The following is a 16,082-nucleotide window of genomic DNA, read 5'->3' as shown; positions in this document are numbered from 1 at the left end:
GGGGAACATTGCAGGCAGGCAAGGGAGGGTGGGATGAGAGACCCCGGAAAGGACATGGTGAGCCAGTGTGCCTGGATAAGGTGGGCAGGGTGGGGGCAGGGGCTGAAGTCAGACCTGGGGATCCATGTCAGGTGGGGGTGGTCTGGAGGACGAGGAGGAGGTATGTGATCTTGCACCTCTCAGCAGGCCACTCTGGCCACTGTGTTGGGCCAGCCGGGCTGCTCATCAGGGAGCCTACATCACAGAGATGACGGGCTGGGCCCCAGTGTGGCAGCCATGGTGAGAAGGGCTGTGTTCCAGACATGCGTGCAGGTGGAGCTCCCAGATAGCCCAGGCATGGCCATGGGTACTCCTGAGGGTAATTTGTAAAGGGGCGGGACTCCAGTCAGGGCAGAAAGGTGGCCGTTCAGATGGTGGCCCCCCTGGGGGTGCACCAGGGAGGGAAGCAGGTGAGTTTTTGGGAAAGCACAGCATTCATTTGAGAGCTCTAGGAGCTCCGTAGCTTCCTACCCCTTACCTGTGGATGAAGTGCTTGGGGTTCAGGATGTCCCCGAGAAGCAGGCTGTGTTGCATCGCAGCAACTTGGAAAATGCTGCTGGCTGTCATCCTTCTGTTGGCTCATCCTTGCTGATGTCTGCTGTTGGCTGGGCCTGCACAAAGTTCCCCTGTGGTGGAAGCAAGTGCAGAAGGGCATTTCGTGTGCGCGCATACTCCTCACATGCCACATGCATGCTTTGCCTTCTGCTTTCAGGACTCGGATGGGTGCTTGAGTGATTATCCTGTTCCCGTGCCAGGCAGGTAAACAGAGATAGGGGAAGAAGAGTGTCAGATGGAAGTGTGGCTGTGTAGGGCCACATCACCTCCCTGTTGGGAGTTGTCCTTGCTGTGGGTCTGGCACGGTGACCCAGTGACCTTTTGGTGCACCTGGCAAAGAGAGAGGATGGGCTCGTGCTTTTCCGCTCTGAGGGGTCTCAGGCCAAGAGGGTGTCTGTGGAAGCAAATGAGCATTGGTCCTTCTTCCATGGTTTGCTCAGAAAATCTAGATAAAACAACTTGGATGATTAAGGCTTAAATGCAGCTCAGTCAGACTCATGGGCTGGGGTACCAGGCTCCTGCCCAAGGCCGTAAGATCTTTGGCTTAGTGCAACCAGCCTGGTCTCTGCCTCCCTATTTTAGAGTGGGGCTGGGTCTGTGCTCCTGCTGCTCAGGCTTGGGCAGCTCCTGATGCTGAGCCCCCCACACCAGAGGTAGACACAGCTGAACATTAGTTAGGGAGGGAAGAACAAGTTCATCCTTTGACTGATGTGAAGGGGTGCCCAGCAGTGGCTCCCAGGGGAGGTAGGTGAGCTGACCTCAGTACCAGGGAAGAGGTGAAAAGTCACCCAGGGCCGGTCAGTGTCCAGGCCATTCCGGCTGGCCGTGCCTCCACAAAGATGGGAGAGGCTGCCCACCCACCCTTCCTGATGATTCCATTTCGGAGGAGTGGCCTTCAGGTTACTGAGAGTCCCCTCCAGGTTGTAGGAGATACACTACTCACAAACCGTAGTCCTTTGGATTGCCCTAAGGGAGGGCAGGCTAGGCCTGCTGGCAGATTTGGCTGGACCATCGGTTCCGCAGCAGGTGTTCTGGGGATGCACGGGGCTGTAATCTTCCCAGAAACATGGCCTTCAGCTGCTGGAAACCATGCAGGTGCAGGGGTTTGGTACGCCCTTGGTGCCCACCAGGATTGGGTGCACACCGGGCCCCCTGCGCCCAGACAGAAGGTGCGCCGCTGCAGAGAAGGGGCTGTGCATGCTGGGTGGTTTTCCTGCAGTTGAGGTGGAATTCACATAACGTAAAGTTCACTGCTGGAATCATATGGAAGGTGTACAGTTCAGTGGCATTTATGTACTCATGCTGCCGGGCAGCCATCACCTCTGTCCGGTTCCAGAACTGTCTCATTCCCACGAATTGAAACCCCCTCGGTCATTCCCCAGTGGCCCTCAGCGGCCCGGCAGCCACAGGCTGACACCCAGGAGCCCTGTGTGTCTCTGGACTCTTGCGCGAGGCCTCTGCACACCTGACTGACGCCGTCCGTGTGCCTCTGTCGTTGCAGCTCCTGCCTACCGGTCCATCCTGAGCATTAGTGACGAGGCAGCCAGGGTGCAGGCCCTGAACGAGCACCTCAGCACGCGTAGCTATGTCCGGGGGTACTCCCTGTCCCAGGCAGATGTGGATGCGTTCAGGCAGCTCTCCGCCCCTCCCGCTGACACGCGCCTCTTCCACGTGGCTCGGTGGTTCAGGCACATAGAAGCCATCCTGGGCGGCCCCTGCGCCAGAGGCGAGCCCTGTGGGCGCCAAGCAAGTGAGTAGCAGAGCGAGTTCCCCAGCTGGTAGGGCCTCTCCCATCGGCCGCTGCCTCCAAGGTCAGGCCCTGGAGGTGTGCGGTGCTCGTTGGCTATAGTGTCCCAGAGGAACCCACAGGGCTGGCTCCTGTCACCACATGCAGGCCAGTGTCCTGGTGGGCTGACCAGCACCCCCTGAGTGGAGGTTAGGACAGACCATGCCGGGCACTCAGCCCTTGCGGATCAAGATTTCTGTGGCGGCTATAGCAGAGCTGCCTGGAGCAATGCAGGGGTCATGGTGCAGAGCCACAGTGGGAGCATGCCACCTGGAGGGGTCCAGCGGGGGCTGGGGCCGCAGCCTCCAGCCTGGCCTTCTCAGCTGATGGCTGGCCTGGCCCAGATTTGCCGTTGCTGCTTCTGCTTTATTCTTTCCATGCGTTGCCATGTGTGCATCCATGAGATTTAGAATGGTTAAATCCTAAAACCATGTAATTGACATTGAACTATCTAGAAATCAGAAAAAAAAAAGTCATTTTTTAGCTTTGAGATGAAATTCTGCCGCATAGCTTGAGCTGGAGCTTGGGAGCACTGGTGCATCTGCGACAGTGTGACACCAGCTATTTTAGGGGAACTTCTGGAAAGTCTTACGGGCTCAGGCCCTGTGTTTCTCTCCTGCAGTGAACCCCAGGGTGCTTTGTCCCATAATCGCCCAATGGCCTCCAGCAGCTCAGCTACTCCTGCGGCTCTGGGTGCTCATGCTGCTTCATGGGAGGGGTAGGCCACACATGCTGCTTCTGGTGGTTGTCAGCCAAGCTGGGCACCCACCTGGGGGCACCCTCAGGTGGGGCATGGGGGGCATCACAATGCCTACACCGCTGACCTGGTCTGTGCTGGGTCCCTGGCCGTAACAGATGGAGGTGGGAGCATCATATATCTTCCAGAGTGCAGTGTGACTTGGTTTTCTGGACAAGCCTTCCTCAGCATAGGGTGGGAGCTTTGTGTGTACATTGTCTGCTTCCTGGGCATGTGGCACCGTGACCCTAGTGGTATCAGTGGAATCAGGTGCCATGTTGTCCCCCCTGGGTCCCAGCTCCCAAGGCACACTCTCCAGGGCAGAGGGCAGGGGGATCTGAGGCTCGCAGCCTTGGCAAGTGCCTGGCTTGTGCTCCATCCATGACCTCATTGAAAGAAGGACCAAATGCCTTTAGCCGTGCAGAGGAAGGCCACTCAAGGCAGAGCACATGGACAGAGCTAGGCTGGCTTGGAGATGGGCGGGGGATGGGAGATACACCCTGGGTGTCACCCATAGCATCTCCTGACTCCTTCTGCCTCCAAGTCCCCTTGTGTGCCCAGGCTATGGCAGGAGGTGGCCAGTAAGTAGGGCTGGTCCTAGAGCCCTCTCCCATTCTCTGGGAGGCCAGTACTCGAGCACCTGCCGACCCCCTTGTTGTTGCCAGAATCGAGCACCACTCATCTCAAGGCTCTGACATCCTATCTGGGGTATGAGTGCTGCCTCTCCCAGTCCCTTGCTCCCCAGCACCCTATCCACATTCCCTCCCAGTCCATTCCACTGGCATCCATGACATCTCATTGCTGCTCCTGCTGCTGGCATCCCGTCTGTCCCTCCGTGTCCCTCCCCATGGCTGTGAGCCTTAAAGCCCAAGGTGTCCTCTCAAGCATGGAAAGTGGGGGGTGGACAGCCCCTGTTCCTTCCACCTGCTCCCCCAGTGCCTGCACAGAGGGACCACTCCATCCGGGGCTTTGCCCTCTGCGTCCTTTGCCTGGAAGTTGCAGGGGACTTCCCTCGGGGACTCTCTCTGCTGCCACGGCTGCCGGGTCCCAGGCAGGAGACGCCGAGGAAGGCCCCATGGTTTAGGAGTGTCGCAGCACGGCACTGCTCTCTGCTCTGTGCTCCCCACTTGTGTGTCTCTCCTCCCTTGGGGGTGGGATGGATGCAGCGCCCCTGGGGCCTGGCTGGCCCCCCTGGTCTGCCCTGCCACCTCCCTAGAGCCTTGCTATCCTATGTCTCCTGAGAGGTGTGTGCGGTTCTGTTGGATCAGGGATGTGTGTCTGTGCGGAGCCCCATGCCCAGGTCAGAGCCTGGTGGGGGAACTGGATGTGTGTCAGATGAATGGATGTGTGTTCGTTAGTTCAAGCAGAAGCAGCAGCCGAAACAAAGAGTCAGCGCATAGGGTGGCAACTGCTGCGGCAGAGGCGTGTGCCAAGTGCAGAGAGACATGGCTTAGGGTTGTTGGGTTGTTGGGTATCGTGGAGGTGGGCCATTGCCCTGGGCGAGCCGTGGCCACACACGGGCATGCAGGGCAGTTGAAGGTGTCAGGGAACACAGTGACAGATTTCCTCATGTGGTATCTTCCAGTTTTCCCCTTTGCAAATCAGAATTGGTATACACCAGATTTCCTTAAACCCGCCACCGGCTGTGTTACTGTAGTGGCCCTGTGGAGGGTGGCCAGGCTCCCTTTCCTTCACCTTTGGCCATGTCCTGCCACTGTCCATGGTCTTGGATGGGGCTTCTGTGCCATGAGCCCTGACCCTTCCTGCTGGCCCGCTGGCTCCTGTCAGTGTGTGTGGTGGCTCTGGCCGACGTCCCTGCTCACCCCAGATGGCAATGTTGTCACTGTTTCAGGAGTTACGAGGTCTGAGTGAGAGAGGACATGGATGGTGGCGTACGGGCCGATTGCATATCACTGAGTCCCAGAGTTTCCTTCAAGGGCGTAAGATGCATACCTAACCTCAATGAGAAGCAGCGCTGTTTCCTTGAGGGCATGGGCCTGCCCGCACAGTGGAGTCTGTGGCCGAGGTGTGCTGGCGATCACCCGATCACCCAGAGTAGGAAGCCGCGACTTCCCCTTTCTCCTTCGGCCTGTTCCCTCCCCACCTGCCTGCTCATGCACAGTGCGCTCACACACACATCCACGTAGCAGCTTCCTCCTTCCTCCCTCCTCCCTCTTCCCCTCTCCTCCCTCTGTCACCTCAGTCAGCCTCTGTGGCTGATGCCACATCTTGGCTAATGGCCATGTGTGGGACTGACTCCTCTGTGACGGGACTGTGGGGGTCTCAGTGGGCGGTCTGTCCAGCATGAGACAGCGAGCCCTTTGCAGGGGCAAGGGGCGGGCAGGAGTGGACAGGAGGAGGGCAGCTTGGGAAGATGGAATAGGTAGTGTGGAGATGGCCATGGGCCCATCCTGTGCTCTGTGAGCAAGGGCTGGGGAGAACAGCTGGGTTCCAGGTGCAGGACACCAGATGCCCGGGACAGAACTGTACCCCGTCTGGCTCTCAGGGTTCAGGCCTCCGTCCAGCCAGAAGTGTGGGCCCAGGACACAGAACAGCAGGGGCAGCCCCTGAGACAGCGCTGAGGAGGGAACAGGAAGTGGTGGCAGGAGCTGGGAGGACTCGGGGTCCTGGGAGGCTGCAAGGGACAGAGTCACCCCACACTGTTTCCAGAGTTGGTCAGGCACCAGTGTGGAGCTGGAGGCCACAGCGTCTCGGCTCAGTCGAGTCAGGAAGTGACCTGTGTGTTGTGGGGCATGGGGACCAGAATTGAGGGGGAGCTGGCCACTTGCCTGCCCCTATCTGATGGAGTTGGGGCTGGGTGGAGGCTATCCTTACTGAGTTCCTATGGCTGTGAGCTGTTTCTGGTCTGGCCAGTCTTGTACTGCTCTGGGAAGTGGCCCACAAAGGGCAGGGGGCGGGCAGGGCACCCCCAGGTAGGTGCTGCAGTAGAGCCTGGCAGTGGAGGGCCCGTGCCCCTTCCCAGCCCACGAGCCATATCTGCTGCACTGCCTGTAAGTGGCCGGGAGGGCCTGGGTTTGGGGACTAGGGGGCTGTACTGGGTGTGACCACGTCTTGCAGGTGCTCCCAAGCCATGCTGTGATTAGGGTCGTACGATCCACTGTCGCACCGAATGTGAGCAAAGCAAAATAGAGAAGCAGTTGCAATGTGGGTGATGCTGACAGAGCTGCGCACCGCTGAGCCCTGTGTCACGCTTCACCAAGAGCAGTATGTGTTGTAAAGACCAAGTGTTTTGGTGCAGTGTGACTCGCATTTCCATGATCTCTGTTCTTTCTGCCTTTGTAGGTAAGAGCCGGCGGGGGCAGCCTCAATGGTCCCCTCCGGCTGGGTCTCCTCCGTGCAAGCTCCGCCTTTACAACAGCCTCACCCGGAACAAGGTAAGGAGGGCTCAGGTGGGAGGGTGCAGGCTCTAGGAGCCGCATGCATCCTTGCCGAGCACAGTACCCAGATCTGTCTGGTGCGGCGGGCTCTGTGGTTCCGTCAGTCCAGACAGGACTTGAGATCTGTCAGCACTTGCCACTCACTCTCCATGTGGTCCCAGTGCAGAGCATGCCCAGGGTCATACCTTGAGGGGAAGCCTGCCTGTTGGCTTGCAGCCCTGGAGCCCCCCGATCCCTCATCACCCAGAGCCAGGCCAGGGGTCAGCACACTTTCAGGGAGGTCACGTGGTAGCAGCAGGGGTTGAGGTGCAAGCCAAACAGAACAGGCAAAGTACTGGACCTGGTTGGCCTTGTTGGCAGCCGACCAGGTTTGGAGAAGAAGGTGGGGTTGGATCCTAGTTGAATGGAGTTTACTTGGTTGGTTCTGCTCAGTGTGGCCAGTGGCTTCCGCCATGGGCCGATTGGAATTTCATGGGGCAGACAGGGCGACAAGGGTCTCGGGGATTCCATCCAGGAGTAACTGAGCCCATCCACTCCTGACGTCCGTGACATTTGTCAGTAAAACAAAATTATTCTTGCTGAATTTCGTTTAAACAAGCCATGGTGTGCTTTTTATGGCTGGTTTGGATGACCTTGCACTGTGCCTCTTACACCTCTGATGATTGTCATTCCTTCATTTTTAACAAAGGACGTGTTTATACCTCAGCATGGGAAGAAGGTGACGTGGTATTGCTGTGGGCCTACTGTGTACGATGCGTCTCACATGGGGCATGCCAGGTAGGAGCCGCTGCTGGGCGCCTAGCATGGGGTCACTGGGTGTGAAGGTGAGGGTCCCACAGGGAGCATCTCAGCCCTTTAGAGATCTCTGTTCTACTATTGGGACCTGAGATTTGAAAGAAAAATCAGTGCTGAGCTTTTCCTTTCCTGTTTTTAAGATAAAAATTTTCATTCCATAAGTAATCCATATTGATGATGGAAAAATTGGAGAGTACACACAAGAGTGCTGCCCTGTCTCCCTGTGGCCAGCATCCTGGGCCACATACAGATGTTTTGTTGTGAGCCTTGGTTTCCCTGCCCTGCAGCTCTGGTGGGTGCCCAGGCACAGAGGAGGCTGGGTTCCATAGTGCTCACGGGCCCCACGACGCAGGATGGCAGCTGGCTGGTGGAGGTCTGCAGAAGCCTTCCCCAGGGCTGCTCTCAGGGCCAAGGCCCGGTGGGGCGGGAGGGGTGCATGACAGTTGTAGGAAGGGTCTGTCCCTGTGTACTCTAGGTCGTACATCTCCTTCGACATCCTGAGGAGGGTGCTGCGTGACTACTTCGGGTATGATGTCTTCTACTGCATGAACATCACAGATGTGGACGACAAGGTAGGGCTCTAACTGGGACATTTTGTGAACAGCAGGTGACGGGAGGAAGCGACATTTGTAGATAAAATAAGGGGGCCTCGGCCAGCACAGGTCTCGACCTGATAACACACGATGTGGATCCCCTCGGTGCGTTAGCGTCACGGTTTATACAAGTGATGTTATGCATTCAGATGTGTAGATGCTGTGAGAAACCTCATCCAGGGGCCCAGGTGATAAGACGTCAGCCCATGGGGCTTCGTAGCCGCAGGCCCAGTGGCAGCATGTGCTTCTGTGTGTGGCGCTACATAGGGAGAGTGGGGAGGGGACCGTCTCGGTGCTGGCCACCTGGGGCTCAGGAGCCTGCCTGCTGCGCTGGCGCACAACCCCCAGTTGCCCTCTCATCTTTCCAGATCATCAAGAGGGCCCGGCAGAACTACTTGTTTGAGGAGTATCGGGAGAAGCAGCCACGGGCGGCCCAGCTCCTGGAGGATGTTCACGCCGCCCTGAAGGTGGGCCCCTTGCTGTCTGCTCCTTGACTCCTCAGTGTCCCTAGAGTAGTGGCCATCCTTGGTGGGCTTCACAGAGTGTACAGAACTAAAGCCGCTCCAGGAGGGGCACCAGAGTTCTGATCGATGTGGTCACCTGGCCGCTGGGAAGGAAGAGTCGCCAGGAAAGACACACTTGGATGGAATTGTGGAGTAGGTGTCTGTGCCTGCCACTTACGGGGGAGTGTCACGGCGGCATGGATGTACCTGTGCTCATGAAGTGCTCCAAATGCTCCGATGGGGTCTTCCGTGGTGAGGTCTCAGCCACACGGTATCCCGAGTGCAACGCGGGCACTGGGCTGAGCCTCCGACGATGGTGGCACTGGAGATTCAGAATCGGAAGAAATTAGTTCTTCCCAATTTAATATTTTCATTTTGAACAACGGTGTTACGAATTATTGCATGAACAGAGTAAGGTTAGAATAAGTCGTTTTATTCTCTATAATAGTAATTACTATTTTGATAGCTGTACTAGTAATTACTGCTGTGTATATGTGTTCAATCTCTAGAAGAAAAACTAGAAATGAAATTAGGGCTTAGTCTCAGGCTGACCAGGGGCGGGCCCTTCAGGTCACGGGTGCCCTCATGATACCCACCAAGTCCCCAGGTGATGCCTCTGTGGCCCCAAGCACAGCCCTGTTATGTCAGAGACCCAGGCCAGGGGGGTGTGAGGATCTGGGCTCTAGGGCCTATCGGGGGAACAGGAGCCATTCCCTTAGGGAGGCAGCGTCTTCCTGATGCACAAAGTGGGAAGAACTCCTGGGGGAGCGCGGGGCATCACTGAGCCACGGCTGATGGGTCTGCCTCTCTGTGCTCGTAGCTCTTCTCAGTGAAGTTACAGGAGACCACGGACCCCGACAAAAAGCACATGCTGGAGCGTATTCAGCACACAGTGCAGCTGGCTGCAGAGCCTCTGGAGAGAGCCGTGCAGAATGACCTCCCCGCAGAAGTGGCCGACAGCTGTGCAGAGGTGAGGTCTACGCAGACTTGCCACTCCTCGGTGCTAGGGTGGCCAGCCACTTGCAGGGTCCATGCCGTGACTCAGAGAGTGGCATCCTGGCCTGGCCACCCTGGGGTGGTGCAAGAGGGGGGTGGCCGGTGCCCCACTGGAGAATGTGCAGCAGTAATTCTGGGGTCTTCCAGCCGCCTCTTCTGTGTTTCTTGGTGGCACATCTGTGCAGAGAATGGAGGAAAGTGGAGGCTGCAGTGGGCTGCGGGGCTTCCCCAGGCTGGCTCCTGCCTCACACAGGGGGAGGGCACCCGAGGCGGCCTGGCCTCTTCTGGCCCTACCCCCCACCCCCTTGGAGAGGCAGGCATCTGCAGCAGCTTTGGCCACCATGGCCCTTCTTCACGCCGGCGCCCCCCTGCTGGCCATCCTCGCCAGCACTCAGGGGGCTCCAGAAAAGATGCCACCTCAGCTGTCTGTCTGGAAACCGGGGAAGACCTACACCAGGGCCCAGCCCAGCTTCTGCTTCCCTGTTACTTTCCTCTTCACCTAGTTTACGTTGCCGGCAGGGTCTTTTTCTGAGCTTAATGAGAAAGAGTCCAGTGTACACAGCTCAGGGACGAGCCTTCGCTCAGCGTGCTTCTGCGTGGGGCCCCCACATGGTAGCTGGCCTTCCTTTGGTGGGTGTCCTGGGTCCAGCTGTTTCTCCCTCTCCTGGGACGGCAGTCACGTCCCTTTGTTACCATCAGTGCCGCTGTGAATTGTTTTCCTAATGGTTCTACTAATACCCTTTTCTTTAAAAAGTATGGTAAAATATACATATTGTAAAATTTACCATCTCAACTGTTTTTAGGTGCACATTTCAGGGGCAACATTCACTCTGTTGTGCAGCCGTCCCCACCGTCTGTCTCCAGGACTGTCCATCATTCCCAATGGAGACTTTGTTCCCAGAAGACACTGACCCCATCCCTCCCCTGGCCCTGTGACCACCGTCCACTCTCTGTCCCCAGGAGACATGGACCCCATCCCTCCCCTGACCCTGTGACCCGTGTCCACTCTCTGTCCCCAGGAGACTCTGACCCTATCCCTCCCCTGGCCCTGTAACCCATGTCCACTCTCTGTCCCCAGGAAACACTGACCCCGTCCCTCCTCTGGCCCTGTGACTACCGTCCACTCTCTGTCCCTAGGAGACACTTGATACCGTCCCTCCCCCAGCCCTGTGACCACTGTCCACTCTCTGTCCCTGTGAATCTAGGGACTCCAGGGACCACATAGAAGTAGAATCCTATGGTGTCTGTCCTTTCATGACTGGCATCTTTCCCTCAGTATGACATCCTCCAGGCTGTGGTGGGTGTCCTGATGTTCTTTCTTCTTCAGACTAGATAGCGCTGTATGGTATGCGTGTAGCGCATCGCTGATCCCAGGCTCTGACAGACACTGTTTTCACCTTTGGGCTGTAATGAAGAATGCAGCTGTGAGTGGGGATGGGCAGATCCCCTTCAAGCCCCTACCTTGAGTTCTTCTGTGCAGAGACTTCCACATGGGATCGCTAGGAGGTCTGGCAGTTGGATTTTCAAGACTCCACGGAGCCGCCGTACTGTTTTCCACAGCAGTACCACGATCGCAGTTTGTCCCCATCCCCGCCAGCATAGTCGCCTGTTTTTCTGACAGCCTCCCCGATGAGCGTGAGGCAGTATTCTGTTGTGGTTTGGGCTTGCATTTCCCTTATGACCAGTGAGCTGAGCATCCGATTGTGAGCTGTGAGTTGTTTTCTGTGTGTCTCTGGGTGCACATTTGCAGGAGCTTCTTGAGGCTGTAAACCTAGGAGTGGAACTACTGGGCTGCAGGGCATGTAACTGGGGAGATGGGTAGCTGTCAGTCCCCGGCACCACCCACGCAGCCAGTGATTTGTTGGAAGGGTACATGGCACTTGATGTAGAGTTGTCCTCACATCTAAGGGTATCACAGGGATGCAGCCGGAGGAGGCTCTGGCCTCTGGGGGGGTGGCAGTTGGGGCAGTTGGGCCTCTGGGGGGGCGCAGCTGGGGCCTGCAGTATGGTAACGCTTTCCTAAGTGTCTGTACAAGTGTGTTGTGCTGACACATTTCCGGGGGCACATTTCCTGTGACACATTTCCGACACATGTCTTTTTCTTATGGGATTATAGGCATTCTTACTCCTGGACACTAATCCTTTGTCATTTAAATATGTTGCACTTTCTCCCAGTCTCTGGCTTTTCTTTTCACTACTTTTAATAGCAGAGGGTCTTACTTTTAACACAGTCCAACATATCCACTTTTTGTTTTTGTACTTAGTATGTTTGTGTTCTGTGACAGCTCTGTGTGTATGGGTCCATAGGTTCTTTTCTGTTGGTCACATCCCCCATCCTGGGTGAGCTGTCATGGTGCTGTTTATTCTGTGTTTGTTCTTCAGGTATGTTTTGAGTTCTCACCTGGTCCTATTCCAGGAGAGACACTGTCAGGGGATTTTAAATATTGAATGGAAGCGTTGTTTCAGACTGGTTGGTCCTCTCCATTCTGTCTCTCTGTTTCATCTGTGGCTTTAAAGACCTGGTTTTTAGAGCAGTTTCAGGTTCACAGCAAAACTGAGAGGAAGGTATAGAGATTGCCCATGTGCCCCGTCTTCCCCCCAGAACCTCCCCCACTATTAGCATATCCACCAAACTGGCATGTGTGTTATAGCTGATGAACCAGCACTGACACAGTGTCCTCACCCAGAGCCCACAGACTGACACCAGGGTTCTCTCTTGGGGGTGCACATTCTATGGGTGTAGACAGCTGTGTCATGGTTCCTATCTACTCTACAGAGTACTTTTCCTGCCTGAAGAAGACTCCATGCTCCGCCTGTTCATCCCTCCCCCCAGCCCCTGGAAATCACTGATCTCTTTGCTGCCTCCATGATTTTCCCATTCCAGAATGCCACAGAGTTGGAATCCTATAGTGTGTGACCTTCTCAAATGGACTTTTCTCGCCAAGTGTACATTTTAGGGTCCTCCATGTCTTTTCATGGCTTGATAGCTCATTTGTCTCTAGTTCTAGATAACATTCCATCATCTGGATGGACTGCAGCTTGTTTATCCATCAACCTACTAAAGTGCATCTTTGTTGCTTCCAAATTTAGGCAATTGTGAAAAAGCCACTAGAAACTTCTGTGTACAGGTTTTTATGTGCACATAAGTTTTCAGCTCCTTTAGGTCAATGCCAAGGAGCATGACTACTGGATCATATGGTAAGAGTATGTTCAGATTTGTAAGAAACCACAAATCATCTTCCAAAGTGGCTGTACCATGTTGCATCCCCGCCCCCCCCCCGCAGCAGCGAATGAGAGTTACTTTTGTTCTGGATTTTCCCAGCATCAGGTATTGTCAGTGTTTGTGTTTTGGCCATTCTAATAGGTGTGTGATGATATCTCGTTGTTGTGATTTGCATTTCCCTGAAACATAGGATGTGGAGCATCTCTTCTCATGTGTTTATTTGCCATCTATGTATCTTCTTGTGTGAGGTGCCTGTTCAGGTCTTTGGCCTATTTTTTATCGGGTTGATTGTTTTCTTATTGAGTTTATATACTTTGGATAGTAGTCCTTTTTTTTTTTTTTTTTCTCAAGATTTTATTTATTTATTCATGAGAGAAACAGAGAAGCAGAGATATAGGCAGAGGGAGAAGCAAGCTTCTTCCAGGGAGGCCAATGTAAGACTCGATCCTGGGACTCCAGGATCATGCCCTGAGCTGAAGGCAGATACTCAACCTCTGACCTACCCAGGCATCCCTGGATTATAGTCCTTTATCAGATGTGTCTTTGGCAGATATTTTCTCCTAGCCTATAACTCATTTTTAAAATTTTCTGGACAGTGTCTTTCCCAGAGCAAAAATGTTTAATGAAGTATAGCATACCACTTCTTCCTTTTATGGATTGTGCCATCTGTGTTACAGCAAAAAAGTCATTGCCACACGCAGGATAGGGTAGATTTGCCTCTGTGTGATCTTCTAGTTTCACAGTTTTGCATTTCACTCTTAGGTCTGTGATCCATCCTGAGTCACTTTTTGGGGAGGTGAAAATACTGGATCTAGAGTTGTTTTGTGTATGGATGTCCGGTAGCTACAGCACCTTTTGTTGAAGGACCCTATTTTTTTCTTCTACTGAATGGCCTTTGCTCATCTGTCACAGTACGGGGGACTGTACTTGTGTGGGTCTATTTCTGGGCTCTCTCTTCTGTTCCCTTGATCTATTTATCTCTTTTGGCAACATCACATTGTCTTGATTACTATGGTTTTATAGGAAGTCTTGAAGTTGGGTAGTGTTAGGCCTCCAATTTTGCTCTACTTCAGTATTGAGTTGGCTCTTCGGGGTCTTTGGCCTCCGTACAAACTAAGAATCCGCTTGTTGACATGGGTAAAATGCCATCCTGGGATTTAGATTGGGGTTGCTTTGGATCTCCAGATCACTCTGGGAAGAGCTGACATCCTGACAATGTTGACTCTCCTATCTGTGAATATGAAATAGCTCTCCGCTGACTTAGTTTCCTTCATGAAAGTTTTATAGTTTCCTCATGTGGATCTTGTACCCAGTTAGTTAGATTTATACTATTTCATTTTAGGGCGTGCTAATGTAAATGTTTTATCACATTCCACTTGTTATAGTTTTATGTCTTCCTTCCCACTGAATATGCCCTTTTATTTCCTTTTCTTGTCTTACTGCATTAGCAAAGATTTCTAGTAGGAGGTTGGAAAGGAGTGGCCCGAGGGAACATCCTTGCCTTGTTCTGGATCTTAATGGGAAAGCTGGTTTCTCACCTTGAAGTATGATGTTAGCTCTAGGATTTTTACAGATGTTCTTTATCAAGTTGAGGGAGTTTATCACTCTTCCTAGTTTTCTGAGAGTTTTTATTATGAATGGGTGTTGGATTTTGTCCTTTGCTTTTTCTGTATCTTTCAAAGCCATCATGGCATTTTACTTTTTTTAGTCTGTTGATGTAACAATTACATTAATTGATTTTTATATTGTTGAGCCACCCTTGCATACCTGTGATAAATCCAGCTTGGCCATGCTATATAATTTTTTTTAGACTTTTGTGGATTTAGCTTGCTAATATTTTGTTAAGGATTTTTCCATCATGTTCATGAGAGATATTGGCCTTAGTTTTCTGTTCTTGTAATGTCTTTGGTTTTGGTATCAGGGTAATGCTGTCCTCCTAGAACGAGTTAGGTAGTCCCTCTGCTTTTGTCTTCTGAAAAACTGTAGAAAATTGATATAAGGGATCCCTGGCTGGCGCAGCGGTTTGGCACCTGCCTTTGGCCCAGGGCAGCGATCCTGGAGACCCGGGATCGAATCCCACGTCGGGCTCCCGGTGCATGGAGCCTGCTTCTCCCTCTGCCTGTGTCTCTGCCTCTCTCTCTCTCTCTCTCTCTGTGTGACTATCGTAGATTAAAAAAAAAAAAGAAAGAAAGAAAATTGATATAATTTGTTCTTAAGTGTTTGGTAAAATTCACCAGTGAATCCCTCTGGGCCTAGCAATTTCTGTTTTGGAAAGTTATGAATTATTAATTAAATCTCTTTAATAGGCCCACCTGGGTGGCTCAGTGGTTGAGCATCAGCCTTTGGCTCAGGTCATGATCCTGGGATCAAGTCCCACATAGAGCGCCTCACGGGGAGCCTGCTTCTCCCTGTCCCTCTGTCTCTGCCTCTCTCTGTGTCTCTCATGAATAAGTAAAATCTTTTAAAAATATAATAAAAAAATAAATCTCTTTAATAGCTAATAGACTTTTCAGATTGTTTATATCATCTTGTGTGGGTTTTGGTAGCTTGTGTCTTTCAAAGAATTGGTCCATCAATGCAGGTTGTCTAATTTGGGTGCACAGAGTTGTGTGTAGTATGTCTCTATTATGCTTTTTTTCTTTATTTTAAGATTTATTTATTCATGAGAGACACAGAGAAAGAGAGGCAGAGACACAGGCAGAGGAAGAAACAGAGGGAGAAGCAAGCTCCCTACCGGGAACCCGATGCAGGACTCAATCCCTGATCCCGGGATCACACCCTGAGCCGAAGGCAGATAGATGCTCACGCTGAGCCATCCAAGCAACCCCTTTATTATGCTTTTAATTTCTGTGAGTTCTGTAGTGATATCTTTCTTTGGTTTTGGGTTCTCTCTCCTTTTTCTTAGGTAGTAGCCTGGCTAGAGGCTCATCGATTTTATTCATTTTCTCAAAGAACCAGTTTTTGGTTTTGTTGATTTTTCTTAATGGATTTCCGGTTTTCTGCTTTAATTTTTATTATTTCTTTTCTTCCATTTTTGGACCTGGCCCTTTCTTTTTCTAGTTTCCTAAGGTGGAAGCTTAGATGATTGATTTTAGACCTTTTTTCTTTTCTAATTGGTACACCCAGTGTTACAGACTTCCTCTAAGCATTGCTTTTGCTGTATCTCACAAATTTTGATAAGGTGTGTTTTCATTTTCATTTAGGTCAAAAATTTTAAATTTTTTCTCAAGATTCTACCTGTGTGTCCTTTGGAAGCGTGTTGGTTGATCTCCGTGCATGATGGGGATTTTCCTGCTCTCTTTCTCGATTTCCAGTTCTGTTCCACAGTGCTCTGAGAGTAGATGCAATGTATGATTTCTGGCCTTTTAAATTTGTTCAGGCGTGTTTTACAGCCCAGCTCGTGATGTGTGCTGTGCATGTTCCACATGGTCTTGAGTAGAATGTTCTGCCCCTGTTGG

General features: G+C 52.8%; 1 protein-coding gene across 3 annotated transcripts in view; it reads left to right on the top strand.

The window, feature by feature from the left end:
• Positions 1 to 16,082, top strand: part of CARS1 (cysteinyl-tRNA synthetase 1) — a 47,643-nt gene that overhangs the window by 6,846 nt on the left and 24,715 nt on the right. For 2 of the 3 annotated variants that reach the window (XM_025451826.3, XM_035702009.2), the window contains exons 2-7: positions 2,096 to 2,344; positions 6,420 to 6,511; positions 7,203 to 7,291; positions 7,785 to 7,881; positions 8,271 to 8,369; positions 9,226 to 9,375. In XM_025451826.3, the coding sequence (XP_025307611.3) occupies positions 2,096 to 2,344; positions 6,420 to 6,511; positions 7,203 to 7,291; positions 7,785 to 7,881; positions 8,271 to 8,369; positions 9,226 to 9,375 (776 nt within the window). The remainder of the gene's footprint in view (positions 1 to 2,095; positions 2,345 to 6,419; positions 6,512 to 7,202; positions 7,292 to 7,784; positions 7,882 to 8,270; positions 8,370 to 9,225; positions 9,376 to 16,082) is intronic. The other variant, XM_025451827.3, reaches the window with a different exon arrangement.

This window comes from Canis lupus, chromosome 18 (assembly GCF_003254725.2).
Source record: "Canis lupus dingo isolate Sandy chromosome 18, ASM325472v2, whole genome shotgun sequence".
Classification (NCBI taxonomy): domain Eukaryota; kingdom Metazoa; phylum Chordata; class Mammalia; order Carnivora; family Canidae; genus Canis; species Canis lupus.
This window is presented reverse-complemented; position numbering and strand designations above follow the sequence as displayed.